General features: G+C 44.4%; 1 protein-coding gene across 2 annotated transcripts in view; it reads left to right on the forward strand.

Moving 5' to 3' along the window:
• LOC122631512 overlaps positions 1–25388 on the forward strand; it is a 95380-nt gene that overhangs the window by 44482 nt on the left and 25510 nt on the right. Inside the window, exon 17 of one of the 2 annotated variants that reach the window (XM_043817287.1) lies at positions 6992–7385. The exons of the other annotated variant lie outside the window; for it this stretch is intronic. Within the exon in view, the coding sequence (XP_043673222.1) occupies positions 6992–7075 (84 nt within the window). The 3' untranslated portion in view covers positions 7076–7385. Of the gene's footprint in view, positions 1–6991; positions 7386–25388 lie in introns of those variants that run through there. 2 annotated transcript variants of the gene reach the window in all.

Here is a 25388-nt window from a genome sequence, read left to right on the forward strand (position 1 = left end):
AGCGGCGACGACGACGACGACGACGACGACGACGACGACGACGACGACGACGACGAGGACGACGACGACGTCGACGATGATAACGATGACGATGACGACGAAGACCAAACGTCGAGTACGTAGCGACAACGAGCGATATCACCTTCGCCGCAAGGTCCTCGCTTACCACCATTCGTTTATCACGGCTAGCTCGTTCGCGTTTAGAGCAAAGCAAATCCGGTTTTTCTCTCAGTATCGAATCGTTTCTTCGTCCGTGGAGTTCGCAAACCATACATCCGTCGATTCATTTTAACTACACTTACCGCTTCGCTTTTCCTCGTGCGATCCTTCGACTTGGTCAAGCACGAAAGGAGGCTAGGCGTTTCTATCGATCGTTATTAGGCTTTTATTAGACGGAAGTGTCGTCGACGGCCTGCAAAGAGTACATCCTCGCAGGGGGTCGTGTTAACTTAAGTGAAAATACCACCGAGAGGTCCGTCACAGGCTCCGTACCACCCTCCTTACCATTACGACGCGATCTCCTAAGCCCGCACGCCGATCTATCAGCCTCATCGAGTCTCATCGAAGTTGCCAACCAAGAAGGATCTCCTTGGTCTCGTCGTAAAGGCTTATCCCTTTAACCGAGAAATTCGAGCGCAACGTCTCCTTCACTCCGACGTTTACGAGGCAACAAGTTGGCGTGGCTGAGAACGTTAACCAAGAAAGCCGGAAACATCGAGTTTTAGAAACGTTCCTCCGTTTCTAAAGAAGCGAAAATATCGGCCTTAAAGATGTCGCGCGAGGAAACGTTCTCAGGAAAACTACGTGTAAAAGGATGGAAGGTAAAGAGAACGTTTTCTTGAAAAGAGCTTCGTCGGATCGAAAGAGGCAAAGACTTTGGCCTACCGTTATCAGAAAGAATCTCTTTGCTCGAATTTCTAGTCGTTTGTACTTTATTATACGAGGCAAGTTCTTCCGGTTGCCATTGGAAGCACGATAACGACCGAGCGGAAGGTCCGCAAACCGGACGGCGCATTATCGTTCTAACGTAACGCTTAAACGTGAACTCTTTCCTGTCTCGGAGCCTCCAGCGCGACTATAATATTTCTCGTACACGCGCGTTTCGAAGGAAACTCTTATCGACGGGAAGAAAGCGAAAAAGTCGGTGAAAATGGAGACTCGCGAAAAGTCGACCGAGTGGGCATTGCTCTTCCCACTGAAGGCCGGCCTGTTCGCCATGAAGTCTTCTTTATCCTCGAAGAGCGTGAATCGCGAGAAAGAAAAAATCGCGAAAGAAAAGGCGACCTTGCCAAGAGCCAGGATTCGTCGTGGATCGTCCCTCTCGGATTTGGACAAACTTCAGAACAAGTCGATGTTACCGGACGTCGTCAGATCGATCGAAAAGTGTTCCGAGTCTCTTCCTCACTCGCCGGCTCTCTCGAGAACGAATCTTCAGCTGTGTACCAGTCAGGTCAGAGGTAGCATCGGTGATCTGATGAATCTGAAGAAGTACGGTGGCTCAAATTGGAGCGTTAGAAGCGAGAGTCTCGTCGCCAAGGCGGTACCGCTTAGCACGGTCACGCTCAGGCATCTTCCCCGGATCGAGAGGGATGCGAACGACCTCGAGGACGAACTTCGAGACGATTTTCAATTGAACGAACAACCGCTTACGTGCGCTCAAAGGACTCAACGGCTCAGCAGACTCATCAAGAAGCAACGTCGAATGATGGTCTTTAGTCCGAGCGCCGTCAAGAGGATGATCGTAAGTTTCGAAGGATCAGATCTCCACGCGTACCGTTTGCTGATCGTCGATTATCTTCGGACTACCGATTCGTCGGTTAAATCGTTCCTCGATGGCCTTCTTCCTTTTACGTTACGACAGCTACGATAATCGCGCTTCTCGTAAAAACGATTTAAGACCTAATGAAATACCATGCCTAGCGGATATAAGAATACGCATTAACGTAATGCCCGATTTCCAGAAATTCGCTTGACGTTTGTACGAAATTTACACGTTCGACTCTTTTATCGCCGGAAAATCTACCGGATTACCGGAGTAATCTTAGATTAAAAAGCACGCACGCCGATTTATCCTCACCTCTCTCTTTCGCTCTCTCTCTCTAAATTGCGGATCTACGTACCGGTTACGCCCAAGTCGTGGTAAAATTCAAGCGTTTCGAGGAAAATGTAACATCGCTCGAAATATCGCCGATAGATCGAGCCGATAGGGTGGAAAAAAAAGAATAAGACAAGCGTTAACATATTTTCCGATTACGATAACCAGCCTCGAGCGATATTTCGAAATAATCTAATCTCGGTGTTACAGGAAGGACGTTACGTATCTATTCGCACTAGAAATTGATAAGCGTGAAAATTCATGGAAATTTAATCATTTCGAATGTCAGCAACACTACTCGGACGAGCATTCTTCTTCGTCGACGACGTTCGTTTTATCATCGACCTTCCTTCATCCTTGCGCTCCGGACCTATTCGTCCTTTCCAATTATATTTTTCTCGATCGAACCGATATTCGCACGTGTAAGCACGTGGATATAACTACGGTATCATATCGATCTTCTAATTTTCTCACGACTTATTTCAAACTTGCAATTTGTCGAGAAACTAACCAGAGTATACTTCACGATAGCGTGCTTAACGAGACGAAAATAGTATCATCGACTGTCTCGAACTAGAGTCGACGAAACGCCGAAAGACAAGCCGGACTATAAGATATTATAGACGGTCGCTGTTTGCAACATCTCGTTAAACTTGAAATACGCCGCATACTTGTGGCAGTAGACACTTACCGAAGTTGAAATATTCATGGTACATTCAGCTAGCTTGCTGACTATCGCGTAGGAGGTTAGCCATGTCTTAGTCCATCAACGTCTTCCATTGTCTTTCGACGATATTATCGTGTCTCTCTTATAACTCTGTTTTCCGAAACAATGTTCCATAGATGCTCTCTCGACTGCTTTCCTTACGAAGAAGCTTTTTATCGAGGTAACGCTAACTTTGTCCATAAAAGAAATTCGAGCGAGCTTATCGCTCCTCTACGTACGTACATTGCTGAAACTTGGAAAAACGAAACAAAGTAAAGTAAAACTATTTTATTTTGCGAACTCTTGATATTTTTTTGATTCTTAAAAGATTTTTGAACGTATCCCTCGAAGTAGTTCCTTCTTCTTTTTCTTCTTCTTCTTCTTACCCTCGTCTTCTTCTTTGAAAGGGGGAAGGTGATCGAGTATATCGTTCGCGTGTGTTGTAAGAGAAAAAGCGTAAGAAAGTTGGAGAAAAAGAGAGAGAGTTGGTCGAATCGTACGAAGCCTTGTAAGTACGTGATTCATAAATGATTCGTCGGATGCTTGTCGGCTTGCAAAAGGTCGATTCTCCCTTTCTCTCTCTCTCTCTCTCTCTCTCTCTCTCTCTCTCTCTCTCTCTCTCTCTCTCTCTCTCTCTCTCTCTCTCTCTCTCTCTCTCTTTCTAGAATTCACCGTCGATTCAGCCTTCAACGGAAAGTGGCACGTAAGCACATTCTTCTTCTTTTCATGCTGTTCGAGCGTCAACAAATAATACAAAATTTGTACGGTTTACGAGCGATTTCTCGTAAATCTCGAAGAGATATTATTAAGTAGATCGTCGTGTGCGCAGGTTTTAGACGATCGTCTACTTTCGTTGAAGGATTTATAACGGTACCCCGATTTTCGTACACCGTTCTATCTCCTCGAAGCTCTATATATTTTTTTGAAGCGACCAATTCGTTCTTTTCTTTCGTTTCCACTTTTCGCTTGGAGTTCCGCTCGAACCGCCGTGATTGTTCGTATTTAAATTCCTCCTCGATCGTAAAGCGAAAGCTGGAAAAGAAAAGGGGAGAAAAAGTCAGTGTGCCAAGAAAACGCCACTGGAATTACATTCTTCCGAATGCAAGTTCTTCGGCGAAAAATTCGCTACGTTATATCGCTGTACCCGCTACAGGATGCCGTTAAAAATTTGCATACTTTTTGTAGGATCGTTTCATCCGGTTTCATCATTTTTCATATTCATTTTAGGAGATGAAAACTATATAAAATATTTGTTCGTTTTTACTTGTTTAGCGAGTCTATTATATATATATATATATATATATATATATATATATATATATACTCCGATGCTTCATAGCGACGTAATATTATAAATTTCTAAAAAAAACGTCGATGCGTTGGATCCAGAGAAAATATTATTTTATTCCAACGAGCAGGTTGAGTTTACGTTATCGTATAAAGTGTTATACCTACGCGAGGAAGGTACTCTGTAAAATATCCACGGAATGGGATACATAGGTTTTCCCCGACGAACGTATCGGTTTTCATGGGACGAAAGGAATCATACTTTATTTTTGGCTCGCAACGTACTTTCCTCCAAACATTTTGCTCCGGCTCTCCTTCGAGCCGTGATTTATCACGGCGAAGCTGGTTGCGAGTAAACGTAAATACGGGTGGCGAGTAAAGGAAGATACGGGCAGCGTGAAATATAACAAAGAAGATTCGACCAACAAACCCCTCCCTTTTTTCTAGCTGCATCCATTTCTGCTCTTTTTTAGCAGACACTTTTTCGAGACCTTCGTACCTACGTCCCGTCAAGTTTTCGCGCTTTAACCATTTCCATGTTTCGAAGAGAAAAGGAGCAACATTGATTTATCTTCGACGAGGAAACGGGCAACAAGGATTCTCCGCATAGTCGGAGAGAAAATGTTCTATCCTGAAAAGTTTTGTTCATTGGCGGGAAACGCGTAAAATCGAACGTCGGCCGATCGAACACCGAAGATTTTAATGGCTTTTCAACGTTATGACCCGTATTCAAAAATGGTCCGTTACGTCGACGACGCAACGAAACGTATCGATGCAGGATCGAACGATCTTGCGGCTAACCAAGAGCTCGTTGACTCTTTCTCTTTTTCACTGCGATCCCTCGGATCCTCGTTAACATTCTCGCCATTCATTAAAGCCCATCGATGGGTTCGTATTCATAAATACGACCGACGACCGAGTGCAACCTCGCGCGAGAATTTGATTAAATTTTATTAATTTTACACAAACGCGATTCGCTTCTTTAAATCCATCGGGGTAAGTTCACTCTCGAGGTGAGAAATAAAAACGATTGTTCTCGTTTGTTCTCTTTCTCTCGAATTAAAAGAAAATTTTCTCGTAGTAATACTTTGGAATCTCGAAAAAAGGATAGAAATTAATTTCTCGTTGGCCAGGTTGCCACGAATAGTTGGTAGTTACCGACGCCGTTTACGAGCGATTATATATACTCGGTATTACTACGTACGCGTATTTTTCGCTTTGCAATACCGGCGAAACGTTCTTTCGCGCTTCGACTCCCTTTCGCGCGATTAAAGCGTCGTGTAAACGACGACGAAACGCTACTTTCAATTTCGTAAATATGAGAAAGGAGAAAAAAGCGTCAAAGTGACGTTACTCCACGACCGTGCGTTTCTTTTTCGAATTTTACGTGCAATTAACGCTTGCCATTCAGCAACGTGCGAAAAGACGATTGAAAAAGAAAAAAGGAAGGAAACGCTTGTATCGCTCGTTTTCTCGATTTTTGTGTCAAGGATATTGTTAAATAAAATTGCTAGAGCGCGTAAAAATTCTCGTACGAATTGTACGTATAAAAGCGGACCAAAAAAGTAGAGTAAAAAATTTGTAACGGGGAGAAGACGCGATAGGTCCGAAGATACTTTCCAAGGACTCGGATTCCCATTGTCGCTATCTCGGTTCTCCTTGCGTTTCTAGATACTCCGTATTCCGGTAGATATCCCTCCGGGTTTTCTTCTCTTTCCACGATTCGGCCCCGAGGAGCTAAAGCGCAAATAGGCGAAACCCGGAGGCGTTTCGTCTACCAGAGATTATGCGAGCTTGGAACGAAGCCAATCATACGGTCGTTCTAGCTACGAGGAAAACGGAGTACATAAGGAAATTCATTTCGCTCACGACCGTTTCCTTCTCCTCCTCTTTCTCGTCGTAACGCACGGACGTCGCCTTCCTTCTGCGCGCTCTACGAAAAGAAATTTTCGTATCGAGCGATCGTTTCGGTACGAACCCGAGTTTACGGGTTAACGATTTCTACTCGACGATAATCGTTCGTCTCGGGAACCATCGTCGCTAAAAAGACGCGACTCGCCGCGCGGACTTCAACCCTCTACCTCCTACTATTTTCTTCCCTCCGTTCGTGCAGTTTACCCTTACGACCACGTCGTAATAATGAGATTAGAAATCGCCGAGTCGTTTTACCCGCGTTTCGACTTTTACGTCAAGGCGATCGCGATGATCGTAAATTTCGTGGCGGGACGTTTAACGGGGCAGTAACTGTCGTAATTTCAAGAAGAACGAAGAACGTTCGAAGATCTCGCGCGGGATGCGGCACCGCGATGACGAAGGATCGTTAATGAAATAAAAATGCTGTCTTCGTTTCTCTCTTCCCTTCTCTCGCTGCAATTCGTGGCATTGTCTCGATGCTCCGTTCGCTGCATCGTCCGGTGCCTCGTCTCACGCTCCAGCAGACATTTTTGGCGTCACACTCAGGACTCATATTTATTCATGAGAAACGACGAAATAATTAAAGTCTCCAGCAGGCTTTTCTCTCGGCCGTCTCGCTTCTCCCTCGCTCGCACTCTACCGCATTTACCAGCGCGTATTGTTGCACGCATGGCAGCACGTCTGAACGCGACTAATTGCAAATAATAGCCGGGCAGGTTCTTCCTGTCCATTCTACTCCTTCTGTTCAACGCGCTCTCATTTTCTGCGAAGCTAGTACGCGAACGAACGAGCGGTCGTTCTCGGCCTCCTTTGCCCACGACCACTCTCCTCGCATTTTACAGCAATTTTCCTTTTACTCGGGATAGACGTCTTTGCGAACGACGTCTTTAACCTCTCTCCTCTCCTCGTTGAATTTAATGAAAACTAGTACCCGACGTATACCTAACTGCGTTAAATCTTATCTCAATGTTTTATCTTCTTTGTTTCAGGTGAGTACAAAATCTTTGCGTTCGTCGACTCTCTTTACTCTTCCTTTTTTTTTGCTCGCGCATCGCAACTGCCGGCGTACGTGAGAACGTTGATGTGCAGGTGAGTCTTATCGTTTATTTTCAGTGCGCACGATGCTTCGTCTCTTAATTATAATTACATGGGTAGAGATAGAATACGATACGTTCGATTACGTCACGGCGAGCAGAGTTTAGCCGCCACGCGATATGCCATTCAACGTGCGACCTTCGACGATCGTAGGTAGGATATCAAAATTAAGATAGGCACGACGCACGTCGCCTTGTTCTCAGCGATCACGAACGAGCGTGACGGAAAGCGAAGCTTGACTCGAAACGTTTACGCGCTCTAAAGTATACTCCTGCGTATTTGCGTTGACTGGATACATACGTACGTATGTACATAGATCTAAGAGAATCGTAATTTAAGATTAGTAAGTAAGATATTCCTTTATTTTTGTTATGATGATATTCCTTCTTTTGTTTCATTCGTCAACAGAGAGACTATATAAATGTTATCGATCCTTGTTTTTCTTTTTCACGAAAGAAGAAGGACGCGTAAGAACGCGGTCTTTCGTAAACACCTAGAAACCGAGCGATTTCGTTTTCACGTGCTTTCAGTTTACTTACGTACAAACTCTGAACTGGGAAACAACAACGGCAGCAACGACGGCAGTCAAACGGCTGCAAAACGGCTAACGACTAGCGATTTACATTTTACTCGTTCGTTGCGGTATTCCCGCTGCTAAATCGCCGTTAAATCGTGACCGTTTCGATTTACCCCCCGCTACGAATACCAAATACCCGATTCGCATACCACGCACGAGCAATATGTATTTGGGTCGTTTCGGTCTCGTCACGTTTCCCCCTCTTTTTCCAGCGATATATTTTCTTTTACCGCCTTTTATCGGCTCGATCCGAAACGAACGACTTCCGACTGATCTATGATCTCTTCCCTCGGCTATGCGTAGCCCTGAAGCATCTCGGTGAAGAATTTCGGTGACTCTCGCCATCGTAACGAATCTAACTCGCACCAGGGAAATCCAATTTCCGTCGAATCTTGTCGCGTTTACGGGTACGTCCCGTTTCCGAAAGCAAAATTGACATATATACCTACGGATGAGACATAAATCTACAAGCGCGCGTACGTGTCGTTAATTGCGTCAACGAATTTCCACGAGTCATCGTCGTCGTCGTCGTCGTCGTCGTCGTCGTCGTCGTCGTCGTCGGCGGCGGCGGCGGCGGCGCCGGCGTCGGCGTCGTCGTTTCCTTTCCGGATTGATGGAACCCTTAATGAAGAAGAGGCCTTAACGGATAACTAGTGTAAGAGAGTTCGCGCAACGAGAGTCGCGTTGAGAGTCGAACGACGCGAAGAAGAAATATAATAGTTATCGTCCGATCGAACGCTACTCGTTCGCGAGCCGAATTGTGGCTTTCGGAATTAACGAGGAAGCCGCGATTCGCCATGTATTTGCTCGTTGCCGAATTGATAATCGGTATTCATTAAGTTAATTCATAGGCATCAATCTCCCGTTATCGTATACGTACACTCGTGCACGCGTGTACCTTCTTGGGGAAATTTTGCATATGTGTCGAGAAGAACAAATATATCGGGGTCGCGAGTTTGCGCTTTCGAGAGATCGCTCGAATAGGACGAATCGAATTGGAAAACGAGACGCGTTTTGGAACTCTCCAGTTTCGGTAATCGAGTTTCTTCAAACTCGAGTTTCGAGAGTCGTTAAACGATCGAGCCAATCTTTGAAAATTAAATTTTCACACCTTCTCTTCGTGTTTGCACAAAATCGTCGATGTATCGTTCGCTGAGAGATCCTAACGATAAATCGTCGAACGACGTTTTTTCGGTCTTTTCAACGATATTCTCGTCGATTAAACGCACCCGATAGATGTTCGTCTTTAGAAATCGATTCGATCGATCCGGGCGAAGGAAATTTTCAAGATCGCTCGACTTCTCCCTCAAATTCGAGCGAAGGTTCTTCGATGTTTCGGGCTTCGTCGACGAATCGGAATCGTTGTAACGCGGAGACAAAGACGATCGAACGATGAAAGTCGAATTCGATTCGTATTTTATATAAACGATACGATCGAAGAACCACCGACAACTTTTGGAATCGTCGATTCCAATCGAGGAGCGCCAAAGTCTGAAAATTCGTTCGAAGGCATTCCGTTTGAAAATGGTATATATAGTCGTCGACATTAACAAACGCGAGTACTCAGATATCGGTCAATTCGAAATTACATTCGGCATTATATCATTTTCTCTCATTTTATCGTATTTTCTCTCTTTTCACTCTTTTTGTACATCTATCTACCTATCTATCTATCTATCTCTATTCACCGGCCCTCTCTCAACGAGGTCATTTTTTTTTTTTACTCGGTATCAATATTAATGCGTCTTCTGGGGAAAAGGCAGATTAAAGCGGACGTCGCTGCGCTTCCAAGTTTTTCACCGTCCGATGGATCTTCGTCCTAACGCGACGCGAACGAAACGCGATGCAAATTCATGGATTTCCGATTTCCATTCTATTCGGTCTCGTGCTTAATTCGACGTTAATGGCCGGATTGTAATTTTCATAATTCGATTTTGTTTCGAACGGACTTGGAAAGGAGAGAAAAATTCTTTACGTTTTTGATTTTTTTTCGACGCTAGAGAAAGAACGCTGAACGAGAAAGTCCACGGCCTCGCGAAAAGGCGGCGGAAAAGATTATTTTCTCCTTTTTTAAGCGATCACGTCATCGTACGCCCCTTTTTTTCCAAGCTGACGTCTCATATATCGCCGGTGTCGGGGCGAGTGCGCTATGACAAGTGGAAGTAACTTTGTCGGCTTTCGCGCTCATGACAGAGTGACGAGATTAGTTTCACGCGAACATAAGGTATGCCGTGACGGTCCGTTCAATCCCAAGGGATTCAAAGATTCCGACGAAAGAAAGAGAAGGAGCGTGTCAAAATAGAAAAACGAGTTACGATTGTCTAGGTATCTAGGTGTTATCTTTCTCCTCTGCTTCTCTCTTCTCTCCTTTCTCGCGCGTTAATACTCGAGACGATTAATACGGTTTGCTGTTTCGATTCATTCGCCCGATTTGTTTCCTTCGGTACATATCACCTTCGATATCCATACCTCTCTTATTCCCGTATTAATTGGTGACAGAATTCGAAGAAGATGAGAAAAAAATAAAAAGGATTACTCGACGACCGACCGTTCGAGATACGATACGAGATGTAAAGTAACGACGGAGGTTGACGCGCGAAGCGATCGATGCGATGCAGCTTCGATTTTCGAGAGAAATATTTGAAAAACGATTAATTCGACGAAAGAAGAAAAGAAAAGGAAGTGCGAGCCGATTTCTAAGGTCCGACTCTTGGATTCATAACTCCTTCGATCGTTCGATCTCGTTCCTTGTTCGCCGATATGCCGGTATATCGTTCCTTTTATGTTACATCTCTTTTTTACGCATATATAGAGAACGTTCCGCCTTGAAAAAGTTCTTTTCTCGAGAAAGGACATGCCAATCTGCCGTTGTATGGCCGTGCGAATGTAACCGAGCGGAACGATACTGCGTTTTCTTCAAACGAATTCATAGAAACGTCTTTTCGATAGAAACCTTTGACCGAGATATCGGTGAAGTTTTTTCGTTTCATATTATACTTTCGTCTTTGACAATAACGATTCGTTTGGTCGATCGAACGTGCGCTTGAGCGCACCGCTTATCAAATCTATCACGCCGTTTCTCTCCTTGGATAATTATCGCTCGTATCCGTCGAATTAATCCGATCGGATAAAAAATACATTATCGTTCGGGAAAGTACGAGCGATAGATATCAATGTCATTCTCGATACCAGTCGAAGAACCAAACAGAAGAGTCTCGTATTATCGATCTTTTCGTCGAAGGAGAGCGTGGCCGTGCTTTAAATTTTACAAGTTCTCGCGCTCGTACTCTCGTTCGTCGTTTTCCTATTGTCTTCCTCCTGTTCCTCCGCGAATACTCGTGTCTCTCTCTCTCTCTCTCTCTCTCTCTCTCTCTCTTTCTATCTATCCATCCATCTATCTATCTATCTATCTATCTGTCTATCTCTCTTTATTCATCCATCCATCCATCCATCCATCTCGCGTCTCTACTTCCCCTTCCATCGGTCCGTCCTCTTTCACTATATTCTTTCGTACTCTTTCCTTACCCATCCCGCGCGTCTCACTTTCAACGAGGGCGAGAGATACTATGCTTTCAAACGCTTTTAAGTGCTTTCCGTTGTAGGTCGGAATTCCCGAAAGTGTCTAGCCTAACGTATCTACGTAGCTACATGTGTGTACTGTCGCGTCCTTCAAGATTTTGATCCTCGCGTAGGGCTGAAACCGTATACCGAGTCGAATGTAACTTTTACTCGAGATAAAAGGCGAGAAGCATCTCGATTCTTCTTCGATTTTTCTTTCTCATCCTCGTCGGGAAAGCGAAAGAACCATCCATTTTCTTTCCGAATCCAAATCGAAAATCCAAATTTCATTGTACGTACATTCGATTTTCTTTCACTTTGGAATAATTACTGTCTATTTTTGCGTATCAATTTGTCCATTTATTAGTCTACGTTTAGAGGAAGCAAGGCGTTCGCAGAACGATACGGCGTGCGATTTGTAGAAGCCCGATAACGACGCACGCTACAGTCTCGTATACATGTTGCTCCGTGACCTTTTGGCAAAGTTCCAAGCCACGAGTCGCCGGCAGGTCGTCGGCCAATCGAAGCTCCCACGAAAATCGATCGTGAGTTCACGAGTCGAGGATACGTAGTCCAAACGTGTGTTCGTTTCTCTCTCTGTCTCTCTCTTTCCTCTCTATGTATGACTTTTGATAAAGAGTCCAATCTTCCTTGTAGCCGTATTAAACGATGAGATAATTTGGCTCGCGTTCGCCCTTTAAAATTTCATTGTATTTATTTATTTTCTTTTTTTTTTCGTCAAAGAAAAGACAAACTACGCGATACTCGCGATTAAGTATCGTCGTATTTTGTTGATATTATTTACTAAACTTTTATACTCGAGAGACACGACAACGTGTGTGGTTATCGGCGGACAAAATCGATCGACTCGTGGACCCTCGAGAAAAAGGAAAGGGACTCGGAGAGTCGTCTCGTTCTTACTAATTGCTAACGATTATACTCCCGGTGGTTTGTTGCTTAATCGAGTTATTACTTAATTAAGACAAGGAGAGAAGGTCGAAAAGTCGCGCGAGAACGACGACGGTGGGCATTCTCAGTTAGAACGAAACAGATGTCAACTGTGTAACGACAGGACAATTAGAATCGTCTCGTTTCGTCTCGTCTCGACTTTCCTCGTATCGCTGACAATTAGGAAGTTTAACGAGACTATACATTCACAGTTTCATTTTCTACGGGCATTTCTAATTCGCGAGCGATCCTTCTCCTTTCCTGGACAACCGACGACGTTGCACGACTCTCTCATTTAATCCTAATCGCTCAGTATTTAACGAAATTTATACTTTCCCCATGGAACGTCTTTTCGACGAAAGACCAAATATTCTTCAATGCTTTTTCGAGTTGCTCTTTTAATACCTTCGTGAATACCTTTTATCGGAGATAATCTAAATAATACTTAAATGGATATAGTGGGATGGATCGAGACGAATCGTAAATCTCGTTCGTTTTTTTTTTCATGGAGTCTATTTATCCATTGATCCGATTTTCATTTAAATTTCTGTATTACTCTGTATTACGTAGTCCCTCAAATATGATGTAATATAATATAATATAATAAAGGTCGAATATTGACGCGCGCGCCGAGGAGGAGGAGAGAGAGAGAGAGAGAGAGAGAGAGAGAGAAAGGAACGATACAACGAGAGAGGTCGAAAAGCATGCACGTACGCCAACTTTGAAAGATATGCTAGAAAAACTTTTCACGTTTCTCCTAGGGGACAAGACTTCCTTCGTTCTTTCTTTTTTATTTTAAGAACAGTTAATTCGCCTCCTTTCATAATACACTAGCGCATACGCGCATCACGAGGCAAGAAACACAGGGTCGCTTCTGCTGCTAGCCAAGCTACCGTCACCTCGAACTAAACTTTGTCGGCTATTCTCCTTCCCTCTTTCTTTCTTTTTCTTGCTCTTCTCTATTCCATATTCTCATCTCTCAAACGCAGACACACTTTTCATTCTCGCCTAACTCATTCCACGCCTTTCTTTTTCTTTTTCTTCTTTTAAAATCTAGGCCAGGAATATATATATGCGCCAACCATCGTCCGATTCTTTCTCATCCAGTTGCTGGTATTCAAATGTTGTTTGCTCAAGACGCCAACAAGACGAGGTCGACGACGAGAATGAACCATCGACGACTTTAAGTTCGAAGCCTCGATGCTCTCGGCGACCAAAAACTAGCTTTTTACTCCTCTCCTTTTTTCCTTTTTACGAAAACGGCAGTTGCTTTTAAGAGATCCGCAGAGAATTCTCAATGTTTCGTCTTGGAATGTTACGATGAAAATAATTTTATTCGATTGGTCACTGTTGCTCCTTCACAGTGCAACTAATTTTTCACTTTGCAACCGACTAATACTTCATATCTTCCTTTTCCTCTTTTATTTTTTATTATAACTCTTTTTAAGATAATATATATATATATATATATATATATATATATATATATACGTAAAGTGGTAGAAAGTAATTACACGGGTATCAGAGAATGCATTAGCATAAAATTTCACTTCCCGGAGAATTATGTATCCTCGGAGAATTTTCTTTCGAAATGAGAAACTCCGTTGACTCGTTGGTTAAATTTTCGATGCGTCTGCAGCTCGACGATACGTGAAACGTTTTCAATTTTCTAACGAATCCTCGATCGTTCTTTCACTAAGGGACGAACGATTATATCGAGCCATTGATAGCGGATAACAAGCGTCGGCTGTTACTGACAGAGGCGGCTTGTCATTTGCTCGTAAATTAACCCTTTTGACCTATTCTCTCTCTCTCTCTCTCTCTCTCTCTCTCTCTCTCTCTCTCTCTCCCTCTCACTCTCTCTTGCTCGGATATTCGATTGATCGGACGAGACTTTGGTGAAAACGTTCGTTATTACGGTAAACATACTAAAGCCCAAAGTGTCTGTACTCTCAGTCCTTGTAACTTTACGAAAAAGATCGTTTGTTGATGAAAATAATTTAAAAGATTGCATTTGGGTCGTGCTTACAAATGAAGCTCGTTAATATTTCCGAGACAGACGTAAGTTTGATAGGTCGAGTTTATTGAAAAATAGTTAGGTAATCGAGTTTCCACCGACAGATTTGGTCGAATGAGCTCGAGTCGATCGTTTGAAAAGGGTACGCGCAACGTTGCTACGCAAATAGTCCGGCTCAATACAAAGGAACATTTGAACATTTGAATATTTCAAGCGTAACGACACTTGCAAATGCAAACTCGGTAAATACGATCCATAATAGATGCTGGACACAAAGAAGTTTGATAACGTTCTCTCGTGAATGAATAAGACAGTTGGTCAATCATTTACATTCGTCTGTTTTGGATTCATGAAGGGAAATGTGTTCAGAAATGGAATTATTGCGTTCGTATTATACGACGAGTAGTCGTAAACGGAATCATCTCGTTCTGCAATACTTATTAACGACGCTTATTCGCGCGAAGCACTAATTAGAAAGCTTTGTTGCGTTTACTTTGCTTCGATAGGAGCGTATTCCGCCCAACTACCCTTCGAGGATGGAAAATTATACGACTACTTTGACTTTTGTTCGTAACATTCGCTTCCTCTCGGTTCTATGCTTGGAATATATAATACTTTTGGCATGCTGCGAATCGACAAGGATCGCACCTCGCAAAATATTGTCTCGCACATACTATAGAATACGAAATTAGTTGATATTTATGAAGACCGATAACCAGATTTTATCAGCCGCATATCTATCTCATATATTTTACGTTCTAATAATTTTTACGTCGAATAAAGAAACTGGGAGCGTTGGCACGATATTCGAAGAAAGTTACGACGAATCAGTAATATCGTTACGATGATCGTTACGAGTACTTGGTCGTATGCTTAATCATGCTTATCGCACAAGTGAACCAGACGATAAGCCGCTACGTGTCGACCCTTCGTCATACTTTTCTCGATAAGAATCACCCTTCGCATTTATTCGACGCATCGCTTCTTCGTAGCTTCATGAAGAGTCGAGCACTTTTTCCCTTCTCGCTTTCTCACTTTTTTCCTATCTCGTCGGCTTACACAGTTTTCGCGGAATGACGTTCCATAAATTTTTACAAGCAGTAAAACATGAATTCGTGGCGACCTTCTTTCGCTCGTACGATCCCAGTAGGTCATTGCACGAACTTACGAGCTTTCTAATCGATCAACGCGCTTTTCCTTCTCTTTCTTTCCACTTCTTTTTTCTCGCTACGGAATTTGGACATAATCTTTCCTTGTTTATTCGCGAAACAGCGCGAGAGATAACTCGATACAATCTCAAAAACATTGATGTGAATCGTGTAATGTAAATGTGATGAGTAATAAAAATAAATGTCTCGGATCGGGAGAAAGAAAGAGAGAGATAGTTCGAGCGATAGTTCAGTCAATGGTCAACGATACGTCGAGGACATACAATTTTCCCTTTAAAGTATAACTTTAAACCTATTATCTTTCCCTCGTTTCTAAAATCAGAACGAGAACGAGACTTTAACCGTTTCTGGTTATATCCACTGATACGAGCAGTGGATCGCGCTTTAATTACGGAAACTTTCGAAACTCACGGACCATTGCACTCGTTTCTCTCTCTCTCTCTCTTTCTCTCTGTCTTTCTCTCGCGCTATAGCAGCGGTAGGCCTTCTGATTTTATCCGACTCTCGGGCCGTTGGGGCAACGTATCGTAACACAAAGCTCCCTTTCAAACCTTGCTTTAAAGTAATATAGAGAAAAGCAAGGATTTGTTGAAAATACTCGTACCGGGACAATAACAGTAACGGTGGTACGATCAATGAAATCATAATTAACGATTTGCTTTCAACAAAATGAATTTTAAACGATTACTTTGTGAATGGAATTCGCGAGAAAAGTTGAAGCTCTCGACTTGGCCGAAGTTATGCCGAGTAGGAGTAGAAAGTAAATAGACAAAAATTTGTTATAATTGAAAAAGTTGAGAAAGTTGAGAATAATTGAAAAGAGAGGAGAATGTAGTTGTTTGAAATTATTTATAAAAAATTTTAATTACTTTTCTATCGGCAAAGAGTAGAAACTGAGAAACGATAATAATAAACCGTAACCGATTCTCTCACGGTTTTTGAGAAAAAGAGATGGACGTTGTCGATTATTAATTTCGCAAGTTTTCTCGCGGCTTCTCATAATGCGATCGAGATATTTTTAGCCGCGAAAGAATTCGAAATCGGCTCTGAAGTTCTATAATGCGATAATGTATCTTCCGCGGGGAAAGAGCTTCTCTCGGGTTTGCGTTATTCCTCGCGAAAAGTGGAAAGTTTTCTTACGCGCAAGGTAACTCGAAAGTGCGAATAGAAGTAAGAGCACCGTACTCGTACGCGAGTACTTTATATTTTCTACCGTGGAAAATTTAAAGACGCGACTACCGTTTCGAGAATTTTAGACGAACTTTCAGTCTCCCTTAGTACGGATTGAAAACTAATTAGTTAACGAGGAGAAACATCCCGACGTTGTAATTACACGCATCGAATCTCCTTTATCAAAATTTCCATCGACTCTCAGCTCCTTCCCCGATCTTCGACGCCGTAACTTTACCTTTTTCCCGAAGATTATTACCTCGAGACGAGGAAGGAAGAGAAAAAGTTTGTAGGAACGAACGAGTGCTTTCTTCCCAGACTCTTCGTAGAGTAATAAGAAAAAAGTGTAGCTCCAGCCCAGCGGGTGGTTCGGTACTCTAATTTCGGTAACGATCCGTGCATGCACGCATGTGCAACGCGCATCCTGCTCGCTTAAACGATCATCTCCTTCGTGTCTCGTGCATCGTGCACGAACGAGTTTGCTACCACTCGTTACACGATGCTCGCGCTAGGATCGAGGACCCTGCGGAACGACGGTCCGACAAATACGAGAAGAAAAGCACGTACGTAGAGAAAAATAGAAACGTACGGTCTATTGTTTATTCTCGTTTCATCGATATCGTTTCATCGAAAAACCGTATCGATCGTTTCGTGTAAAAAAAGCCGAAGCCCTATACAAAAGTAAAATATTCTCAGCATTAATCGAACGATACCTATATCTTTTTATTCCTCTTTTATCTCTTTGTACGATCTATCACGCTCGTACGATCTCCTTTGTATTTTATCCTTTCGGAGCGTCATTCGGACCGATCCATGGGGAAGAAAAAAAAATGAGGGCTTTCTTGGCCGAGCTGTTTTGTCCTATTGCTTTCGATTACGGTCCACGCCGTAATCGACGGATGGTCGTTCGAGGGTCACACCGAAAATAAATCGAAACAATAAATAGTTGTCTCTTCTCTGTCAAGTTGCTTTAGTTGCGCGCGTTGCTCTTTCTTCCCTCTTTTCCTCCCTCCGAGACGCACGAACTTTCGAGAGTATATACCTTGAATCAATGACTAACGGATGGACTGGCATCAGCACGTATTTTTCTCCTTAACGAGTAACCTAATTAAGTCGCAGATGCGAATGCGGTCGAAGGATCGGCAAGATGCTTCGTTCGACTCGAAGAATCGTTAGAGTCCTCGGAGCACTCTTCGCAGAGAATCACCGATCTTTTTGGACGCTATTGAGAAACCTATAAAGGTTTGCTCTTCTTTCGCAAAAAAGGGCTACGAATAAATGTTACATCTTTAATCATGTCGAAATGCAGGGAAATCGCGTCTGCTTTAAGGGAGCCATAAGCCTCGAGCAGAAACGTGAGAAGAACGACAGGACGCGTTCGCTTAAGGAATTCTCGTGTATATCTAATGCACGTAATCTCTTTTTGCCATGTAAATCTCACATCGCCCATAGTAGTTGGACGTAACGCACCCTTTTGCGATACACGTGCATGCGCGCACACGCTCGCACCTCGGAGATAGATAGGTGTACAAAGAAGAGTAGCCGGGATGTACATATGTACACACATTGAGAGCGGCATAAAAAGTAGGCCAGCTCGAACAACCGTATGGAACTACTTTTAAAGATCTCAGCAAATAAAGATATTTCTAGTTGCATATGCCGATAACTCTCGGAGAATATAGATTCATATCTATGTTTTTCTATCAATACCATGGAAACACGATTTTACGCGATAGAGGCACGTTTCCTTCGTATCTCACCTTCGAGTGTTATCGCCGATCTCCGTATCGAGTAGGTAATTATTTTTTGATCGTCCGCCACGAATGGCAGTCATTAGACAAAAGACGATTGTTACAAGGAAAGGATTTGTTCGAGGAACGATCACAACGTTAACGCGAAATCTAACGCGTAGGAACAAAAACGAGACGCGACGCTCGATCGTTTCGGAGAGCGAACGCGATATATCGTAGACGACGTCGTCGAAGCACGTGCTATAAAAATGTTTAGTTTCGACAAAACGGAAAGACGACAGGCGAGAGTCGTCGCGCCGCGCCTTTCGAATCGAATTAGTTAGCGTCGATGCAAATTGCCATTATTTTATTCGGTATAACTCTGAAACATTTTCCGATCTTTAAAGGTTTTACCCTTGACGTTTTATAAATTCCCTTATAACCGAGAGGATTTATCCTTACACGGTAGTATTTATACCGACCGGTGTGCAATGCCTGCTCCGCCATCTTCCTTGAACTCAACCTCAAAGGTTACCCTCGGTGGCTAAGAGCGAGGAACGCTCCCACTTCCACTATCTCCCTCTCTCTCTCTCTCTTTGCCTGCTTTTCTCGTTTCTTCGTCTACACCATCCCCCAGGAAAATCAATATAGAGTGCCGGTGGTATACGATGTGGTAGTTACTACCACTCTTTCCCTCTCTCCCTCTTTTCCTCTCGTACGCTCGAATACACACGGTCCAACCAGATCTCTATCCTAACGACCTTCCACGCTCATATATTCCGTTTTCGTTTTCATTTCAGCGCTTGTTTCTTCCCCGATAAATAATACTTTTCTTCGAAAGCACGTGTATCCTCGTGAGAGAGCGCAAACTACGACCGCGTCGTTTGGTCGCACGACGACGATTTTGATTCGTTCATTCACAATTTTTCGCGCTCCCGTCGATATCTTTGAACGGATTTTACGTAGCGAATGCTACCAAGCTTTCCGTTATCTTTTCCCCTCCCATCGGAAGGAAAAGTGGGAAAGAGTGAGAAGACGCGTATTTCTCCGGAGACTCTTTTTCCAGCGAGAGAACTTTCTGAGAGAGTCAGGAGAGCAAACGAATAGATATCTTCCTTCTAATTCTATTTTATTCTTGAACAAGGAAAACTTCTTTTCTGCGATTTAACATCGACATTTGATATCAACGATGTCTGCGAATGAAACAGTAAAGAAGACGCGTTGACAACGGACGACGCATTTGTTTTAACGTCAGTCGAGCGCGAGAAGAACTAGATCGTAAAGATAAAGAAACGGATCGAAGCGGCATCGAAACACTTTGCGTACGCGGACTATCGTTACCAACAAACTCAGATCTTTTTTCGTTCGCGCTTACCTCGTTAAACTGGAAAAGCTCTCGCGAGACGCGCGAAGAAGGAGGCGAAAGGAAGATCGCTACGGCACTGTGTCATGCGCGGTACCGAGCAGGCTTTCCGCGTTTCGACGTAAATTTCACCCATGTCAATGAACCCTCGTGCAAAGCGTAGAAATTATTTATTTATCTACGAACGACGCACAGCGGAATATCTCGTTTTCTTTTTTTCACCGTTTATAGTCTGTCGCGCGTTTTGAAAGAGTTACGAAAAAAAGTGAATTTCCAAGCGAAAAAGATAAACGAACTCTCTTAAATAATTATTTTTTTCATCGGAGAAAGAAAAAAGATAACAAAGATTTTGCAGCGTCGAATCGGATAAAATTATAAAAGAGCGAATAGAAAGGATCGTTGAAATTTGAGGCTGGTTCCACGCGTCGGTACGGCCCTGGATCATGCGCCATGGAGGAAAAGCCGAGGCCGACGGTGGTGGCGGTGGCGGTGGTGGTTGTGGTGGTGCGCTCTCGAAAGGTTGATCGGGCAGTGGGTGGGTTTGGCCAGGTACCCGTGGCCAACGGAGAGAGAGAGAGAGAGACAGAGAGAGAGAGAGAGAGAGAGAGAGAAGGGTGGTAACTCGAGAGGGGAGTAGTCCGACGGAGATCGAGAGAGAGAGAAAGGAGAGAGGGCAGAGTAAGCTAGTAGCGGCGGCACACGTTGTGTCAGCCGGCAGTAGAGAAAGCCGTGCTCGACGCGGCCTACACGGCCGGCCGTAGTAGTGCGTGCGTCTCCGAGCTTCCTTCTCCTCGTCCTCCACCTACCTCTCTCTCGTTCTTACTCTTTCTGCTTCGCCCGCGCCTTCTTCTTCTTCTTCTTCTTCTTCCGCTCCTTCGGTCCTCCTTCTTCGGTTTCCTACTTCTCAAGGAGCGACGTTCGACGGTGGTCCCTCGGTAAAAATTGCGCGCGCGCGCGCGCGCTAGCAAACAAGCGAGCGAGCAAGCGGGCCAGAGAAAGAGAGACGAATAAACAGGCAGAAAGAAATGGGAAAGGGAGCGAGGGTCGAAGAGGGCGGAAGCGTGCCGATTTCGTGTGTTCGTGTACGTACGGATGCGTGCTCGCGTGTGTGTGTGCGCGCGGGTGCGTGCGGCGAGCTAGCGTCGCTGCTATCCGGCACAGTGCTGCCGAGCACGGTCGTAGTCGTACGGAAATAGTCGTCGCGAGAACGCGGAGCACGCGCCGCGCGAGGGACCGCGCGTTTTCGCGAGAAACCAAGTAGGAAGAAAGGAAGGAAGGAAATACCGGCGTCGCCGGTAGAAACGCGCAAAGTTATCGCTATTCCAACTCGGTTTACCTCCAAGAAGATAAAGGGATTATATCGAAGCGTCGCGTGGGAAACGCGAAACGGACAGTGAGAGAATCGATGAATTTTCGTGACAACGATCGGAGCCTCTCGCGAAAATTAGACAGCGGACGATCAAACGTGGCATCTACTTGCCCTTGCTCGGAATGCCTCGGAATCTACGACGAAACGCTCGGGATTCTACGCTCGCGAAGAGAGCGTTCGTTACCAGCGACGAGGGCGAAATCGATCGACTAGCGTGCTCCTCCGTCCTTCTGGAAACGTGGAAATGCCGAGGGAAAATATGTCGGGAAGGTCGGCGGCCGGTTACCGTTGCCGGATCGTCGAACGCGCGATTTCTCCTTCGCTCGAGATCCGAGTATCGCGCGAGTAACGACTACTCTTTTTCATCGGCTAACGCCTAACGGCTAAACGCGTTAGTTAACGTGGCGCACGAGAACCCTCCAATTTCCGATTCGAAAACGATGCGCTCTTCCCTTTCGAGGAGCGATACGAGTTAACGTTCGCTCGATTTCCTTCGCGAGGGAGACGTCATGAAAAACATTTCGTTTATCCCCTTTCTTTGGTTTCTCTTGGCTTTGTAAATGCCCACCAAGGGTTTTTTCTTGACGATTCTTTCTTTCTTCCCTCCTCCCCCCTCTCTCTCTCTCGTGCTTTTTTCTATGAAAATTTATCGCAAAGAGACTTTGTGACGACCGCGAATCGTACGCTATGCGAGATCCTCGATACCGTCGTTGAAAAAACGTCCATCGTTCGACCGACAAATCGCTTTTGCCACGATGGACTTTGAACTCGCACGCTCTTGAACTTTGAAAATCTCTACAAAGAATTCTGTGAATCACTCATCGAATCGAAAATTTCTGACGTACGCGGAATAAAAACGTAGTAAGAACGATCGAGTTTAACGTTCTTCTAACTTGACGAAACGTAAATTCTCGTAAGAACGGGTAATCGGTAGAAAACGATTTGGAGAAAGGAGAGAGAAAGAGAGAGGGGGGGGGGGGAGGGAGGTAGAGAGGGGGAGAGCGAAAGGAAGAGAGAGCGCGCGCGTCACGTGTTGTGTTTTACCGGTAACGCGTTCCACCGGTAACGATCTAAATTTTTCCAGCGAGGAGGAGCTTGCGAGAAGTCGTCGTTGCAACGAGAAGAAGAGGCATAATAAAGTTTAAGGGGACTTGAAAAGCCTCGTTTCCTCCGCAGTGCTGGCAGTCTCGTCGACGGCTCGCATCCTTCTGTTATCGTCATTATCGTTCTTACTATCGTCGTTACTCGAGGTTATTCTCGAATCGTGGATCGCACAAAATCACGAAATCGCGTCCACGCGAAAGCTGGAAGAGGAGAAAGAGGAGACGTTGAAGAGGAGGAAACGGAAGACGAGGAGCAAAAGAAAAGAAATCGTTCTTTGTCGCGAAAAGATGGATACTAGAGTGGAGGATAGTGGATATATCACGTGACATATCGACCCGAAAGCGAGAGGATTTAAATTGAATTTCATTCCGGGCGCACGCGAATTCGCGCCGGTGTACGTGTATGTGAGAGCGCGCGAGCGCGTGCGCCTGTGTGTTTTACCGTGTGTTATCGTCGTCTACTCTTCGACTACCTAACGAGAAGAAGAGAGAAAGAGAGAGAAAGAAAAAATAAATATATATATATACACACACATACATATGAAATATTATAGGCGTACGAGTCGAAACGATATATATATATATGTGTGTGTGTATGTGTGTGCATGTTTACCAAATGGTTTAAATCTCATGCGTGTTTCGGAGTGTAAACTCGAATATCTCTGGAATTTATATCGACGTTATTTAGGTATATGAGTGTACGTATACACGTAGCGTACGATCGCGTACATCGGCTCTACGAAGAAGAGAAAGGAGAAGAAGGACCCGATGGACGACGATCAACGACCAAAACGAATTTTGTCAATTATACCGTTGAATCGTTCGTTTCGACTTCGGACGTTCGATTAGCGCACGCGTTTTAAGCTGATTCCTCTCTATGGTCTCTGTCCGATCTACCTCTTATAGATAAAAAGAAAAAAAAAAGAAAAAAATACAAGGAGAAAGGGTGAAGGTACAAAGGAGAGAAAAAGGAAAACGTCGACAACGAAAGAGCGGTGAACGGCCTAAATATGAATATGCATATACGCGAGGTGCACTGACTCGAGGAGCACGCTCGACGATGATGTCGTACCTGTTTTAATTCGTCGTTAATACATTCTTCTTCCGATAGGACAGTATTCTAATCTCTCGTGCCGTATCAGAGGTAAGAGCAACGATCTAATTAATATCGAGCGATATACCGCGGTGTCGCTAAACAGTTTCCATGGTTCATCCTTCGGGAAAGTCGAAACTTCGGTACTCGTCGAGAGTCTTCCGCGAAGAGTTTCGAGACTCCTTCTGTGAATCACCCATCGAACGCGCTTCGATAGAATTTAACCCGTTTTCTCGTTTCGCTGTACGTCGAACAACACGTTGGAGAAACTATCGAGTCGTTTCCCACTCCACCGACGTCTCATCTTCTTCGAGCGTGTAACGAGAGCGCGACGGAAAAACAACGTCTACGATAACGCTTTCCGATAGTTTTCGCATTTCGGATGTTTCGCGTTTCCATGGATACGCAACGCGATAAAGCTATCTTTTACCGACGTAGGAAAGAAAAAAAAGGGAAAAAAATACGCTCGATATCTGATATCGCAGTAATGGTCCTAGTCGTTCGCGGAACAATTCGATTACGTAGAACTCTCTTCCATTTGCGAAGAAGTCGTGCTTTTTTAGCGTTGCCGCGAATTCCTTGACTCGATTAAAAAGTTCACCCGCTTATTCGATTACGTCTTCATTTTCATGGCTAGGGTCGGACTAGGTACATATCGATCCCGTGCGCTCAGCACATTTATCTTGCTTTTTATATCGCTCTACGTTCGATATAGAGGGCAAACAATAGGACGATAACTCGTCGATGCATCGAGGTAAATCACGAAATTCGGTCCATCTTTTTCGTCGCGCGCCTCGTTCCACGTCGTTTCTTCCAGTCGCAAAACGAGTATAACCTATGGCCGAGGTCAAGAGCGACGTTTTACCTCGTCGTTCCTTTGTACTTCTTATTTCTCTCGTTTCGTCTCTCTTCGTTCTTCCTTCGTCGAAAGACAAAGAAGAGGGTAAAGGGGGAAGCAGAGAAGACGCGCATAAGTATTTCCAACTGATTTCATTCGGCTTAATCGGAAAAGGGAACGTTCTCGAAGACGATTCGTTTAATTCCTTTTGTCGTCGGGCAACGTGTATCTGCTCAAAGGATATAACGCCAGCGAGAAAAGTAGAACTTTCGTAGCAGCTTTGTGCCCCTGCGAAAGAGATCCGTTCGCCTTACAATCGTTCGATGCGATTCTCTTTTGAATATTTTCAGTTAATCCGACTGGCAACAAAGGCGAACAGGAGTTAGCAGTTATCCTCGTGTTTGCATTCGACGACCGAATCCACTTTTCTTTTTCATTAATCGCGAAGTCTTTATCTCTTGCTTTCCCCTTTCCTGCGGCCCTCCTTCGAACCGAACGAGTCTCTTCGCGAATGGCAAAATGTCGTAGCGATTTCGGCGTGTCGCGAGCGTCCTCGAGCCCCGTTAGAAACATCGCCAGGAATCCTTGCCTCGACGAAAAACGCGCTGACTCGTGCCAGAAACACTTGTTGGCGTGTTTCTCCGTTCGCACGTTTAACCACCGACTCGTGTGTGTTCCAACGTCTTCTTTTCGACTCGTTTCTCTAAAAAAACAATTGGCACGGATAATATCGATCGAGAAAGAATAGCTCTGCCTCCTTCGTAGTACGTCGTTACTCGTCGCTCGGGCCGTTCGGATCGTTCGAGACGATGGAAAAACGTCGAGAAGATATGTTCACCCTAATGACCCGAATAAGAGGAAACGTTCCTTAACGAGCGTAGAATCGATAACTACGTTCTCGCGTAGCCACGCAACAACATCGCGCAATCCCTGACCCTCTGACCCTTGCGATAAATTATTTCGCGTTTCATTTCGGCTCTGGATGATCTCTTTCGACTTACTCCTTTGTTTTCTCTCTTCGCTCGTCTTTTTCCTTCAACGTATTTTCATTTCTGTAAATAATCTAAAAGATTCCTTTTCTCTCGAACGATGAAGTCCACATTTCGAAGGGAGTCGGTCGATCGTCCTGACCGACCCTATCTCAACTTACTTTTCAAGGTTTCTCGATTACGAGATCAAATTCTCGAGTTTCGCGTAGTTTTTCCCCTTAATCGGGCGCGCACGAAGCGATTTTGTCCTCTTTCAACGAATCTGTTTTAGAATCGAGCGTTCTCGAAACGATCGCATAGTAATTCGCGCGCAGTGGCAGAGAAAAGTGGATTAACGAGTCCGCTCGGTGGACGCGCGTGCGAGCAC

Source organism: Vespula pensylvanica, chromosome 1 (genome assembly GCF_014466175.1).
Source record: "Vespula pensylvanica isolate Volc-1 chromosome 1, ASM1446617v1, whole genome shotgun sequence".
Lineage (NCBI taxonomy): Eukaryota > Metazoa > Arthropoda > Insecta > Hymenoptera > Vespidae > Vespula > Vespula pensylvanica.